This window comes from Austrofundulus limnaeus, unplaced genomic scaffold (assembly GCF_001266775.1).
Source record: "Austrofundulus limnaeus strain Quisiro unplaced genomic scaffold, Austrofundulus_limnaeus-1.0 Scaffold25, whole genome shotgun sequence".
Taxonomy (NCBI): Eukaryota; Metazoa; Chordata; class Actinopteri; order Cyprinodontiformes; family Rivulidae; genus Austrofundulus; species Austrofundulus limnaeus.
In genome coordinates, this window is record NW_013952427.1 from 1,908,235 (window position 1) to 1,911,248 (window position 3,014).

A 3,014-nucleotide genomic window follows, 5' to 3' on the forward strand; every position below is an offset into this window, starting at 1 on the left:
GTCCTCCGCGCGGGGCAATGACGTATGCGGCCGACAAATGCTCACTCATGAGGACCCAGCCCCTGAATTGAGACACAGCCTCTGAGGAGAGGGAGGTCTGGGTTTCTGTTGCCTCTGTGACCCAACCACGGATTGACCCAACCACGGATGAGGAGTAGAAGATGAAGATGAACTGAATTAGGACAGTTATTTTAAAGGGGGTGAATATTTATACACTCACTGTTGAGTTGTGATAAGTGGCTACCTGAATTCCAAATTCTCCCACTTTCCGACAGGGAATTACCAGTAGAGGGGCGTTCCAGTTTATATTCACGATTTATTAGTGGATAATTTACAGCTTCCTAGTACAACTGGGCTGTAGCAAAAGTAGCCAGCAAAAATGCAGCAAAATGGAAATTTTACACAGAATTTTAATGTTTGCCTGCTYCTTTTGAATCCTTTATGCCTCCACCTAGTGGTGGGATGCTGTCATTTCACAGGCAAAATAATCAACATGCATTATGTGAGATGTAGTGTGTGGTTAAAGCTGGTTTTAAAGCAGCATATCCTTACTTTAAGACAGCGATGTCCAAAGTGTGGCCTGGGGGCCATCTGTGGCCCCTGAACTGATTTTGTGTGGCCCCTGACTTCAGATCCAGAATTATACTAATTTGTTTACAAATTTGTCCCCCCCTGCACAGGTGTTTGATGTAGATGGAGACTTTCTATTTATTATTAGAGTGAATTTATCACAAAGTAAAATATTACAATAAAAAATATTGGCAACAATACCAATTATTTGTCTCTTAGCTTTTTCCACATCTATCTGGTGACTTCTACTCAAAAGCTGATTTTGCGGCACTCCAATCTTCTTTTAACTAATTTATTAAATTTGTCTGAATACAGCAAGCATTTTAAACAAAAGAGTGACCTAAATCCTGATTTTATTGATCAAAATTGGGTAATTTTCCCCCCAATTGAAACCTAGGAAATTGCAATTTCTTTCAATAAGGGAAACCTGCAAAACACTTTTCAAGTTCTGGATCTAGATTAATTTATGCACCCATTTCCAGCAATAAATCTGACTCTTTATTTGTTTAATTAAAATATTCAATGCCTAGTTTATTGTTGAGCAGGTAAAGAAAAATATTTTTGGCCCTCAAATCCTTCTGACTTTATAAATTTGGCCAACGTGACAAAAAGTTTGGACACCCCTGCTTTAAGACATTAATACTGTCCACCTTCGAAGCTCTTGTGAGCCATTAAAAATGGCATGGCAAGCCAAGTTTGACCCATGGGCCTTGAATTTGACACGTGGGTTCGAGGCGTCTCCCTCTATTATTTGTTTTGACTGGAGCTCCCAACTCCCTGTTCTGCTTTGGAAGATTATTAAAAATAAATTTAAACATTATCTGGATTTCATAAAATGCATCTTTTGAGTCATAACAGTAAAGATGACATTAAAACTGAAAGAAGCTCCTTGACCTCTTTTATCACACAAATCATGAACTTAAAAACAGTTTTTGTGCATAAATGCAGAACTCAAATTAAATTMTACCCCGTTTGCTCCCCAACCCCAACTCCAATCAAAGAAAGCCCAGCCGTTGATGTGATGCCAGGTGTTGTGCAGCTGTATAAAACACTGACCTGACTGAGGCACATTGGCCAGCACTGATACCAGCTTCTTGTGCTCCTTACAATTCTTCTTGCTGACCTCAGTCCTGACAGAAAGGAACAGAAGAAAATGAGTTCAGAGAAAACAACAATACAGTATGTTTGTGTGTCTAAAAAAATATGAAGTGGACAGAAAATTCTTTGACTCGTCTCTGAGATGTTCAGTCCTCCAAGTGTCACTCAGTTCTGCTGAGTAATGGTATGAAGGATTTAAATTGGATTGACATCAGAATTTAGCTTCTTTCCAATGTTTATATATGGAACTGTGCAGAAGTTATGAAGCACCTACAATTTTTGGGGGTATTTTATTGAAGGATCCAAAACTTGAGGCTTTGCTGTTTTTTTCACTCATTTTCTGTTCAGTCCTTCCTACTATACAACAGGATTCTAAACATATTTTTTGATAATCAATATGCACAGATAGTTGTTAAATGCCTGAGTACAGACACATGTATCAGTGCCTAAAGGAATATCAGTTTTGTCTTTGCAGCGCCCCGCGTTTTCTTCTCTGACGCCRACCAGAGTCTGTTTGGGAAGTCTTGGAACAGTAACAATGATGGAGAGGAGAAGAGGATGAGGGTAAAGAGTAAAGGCCTTCGAAAAGGCATCCAATTACTCCAAAGAGACAAAACTTTGGAGGATGTGTACAATGACCGTGACCCACCCAAAGGCCAGTGAGACAGAGACAAGAAGTGAACATCAGTGGATCTGTTCCAGACAACTAGAGGAGAAACTCACCCTGCTCAGATTAACTGAGGGAGTAAATCTTTTGTATTGCTCACACACGTACCGGCTGTCAGACATTGTACGGATGCAAAAAGACTATACATAGAAGAATAAAAAGCTCTGACGAGTTCAARATGAAAAGTTCCAAATCAGAAAATTTGTAAAATATACTGAATARGATTTGTTTTTCTGACATGAAAATGCTGACTTAATGTTCTTCCTTTGTACTGTTAACTCCCAAATACGTGTGCGAGCATCAAATGAACACTGAACGTAAGRCTGATTCCTTACAAGAGGGTGTTGCAGTATTTCTGTAGCATGAAGTTGGAAAGATCCTGCAGAATCGGCTGGCTGTGCAGGGCGACAAACTGCTCACGACAGATCTGAGAGGGAAGACAACAAAGAGAAGAGAAGTTAGTCTGAGGTCAGTGTACAAGTACGAGCTCATTAAAACAATATCATGAGTAAAAAAACAAACTGCAAGGCTGTCATTAAATGAAGATGGGAGTGAAACGGTTGGTTTTTATTCAGATCGAATGGACCTTTTTGCGTTTCTTCTTCCTGCAGAAAGTTAAAAAGCCACCTTCCTCATTCAGAGACAGCCATTATTAAAACCTGTAATATAAAAGATCCCA

At 39.4% G+C, this 3,014-nt stretch overlaps 1 protein-coding gene across 1 annotated transcript in view; it reads right to left on the bottom strand.

Moving 5' to 3' along the window:
* The window catches only part of polrmt (polymerase (RNA) mitochondrial (DNA directed)), a gene marked incomplete in the record, with an annotated part of 110,396 nt that overhangs the window by 6,480 nt on the left and 100,902 nt on the right, over nucleotides 1-3,014 (bottom strand). Inside the window, 2 exon segments of the mRNA XM_014004565.1 lie at nucleotides 1,627-1,700; nucleotides 2,671-2,762. Coding sequence (XP_013860019.1) covers nucleotides 1,627-1,700; nucleotides 2,671-2,762 — 166 coding nt within the window.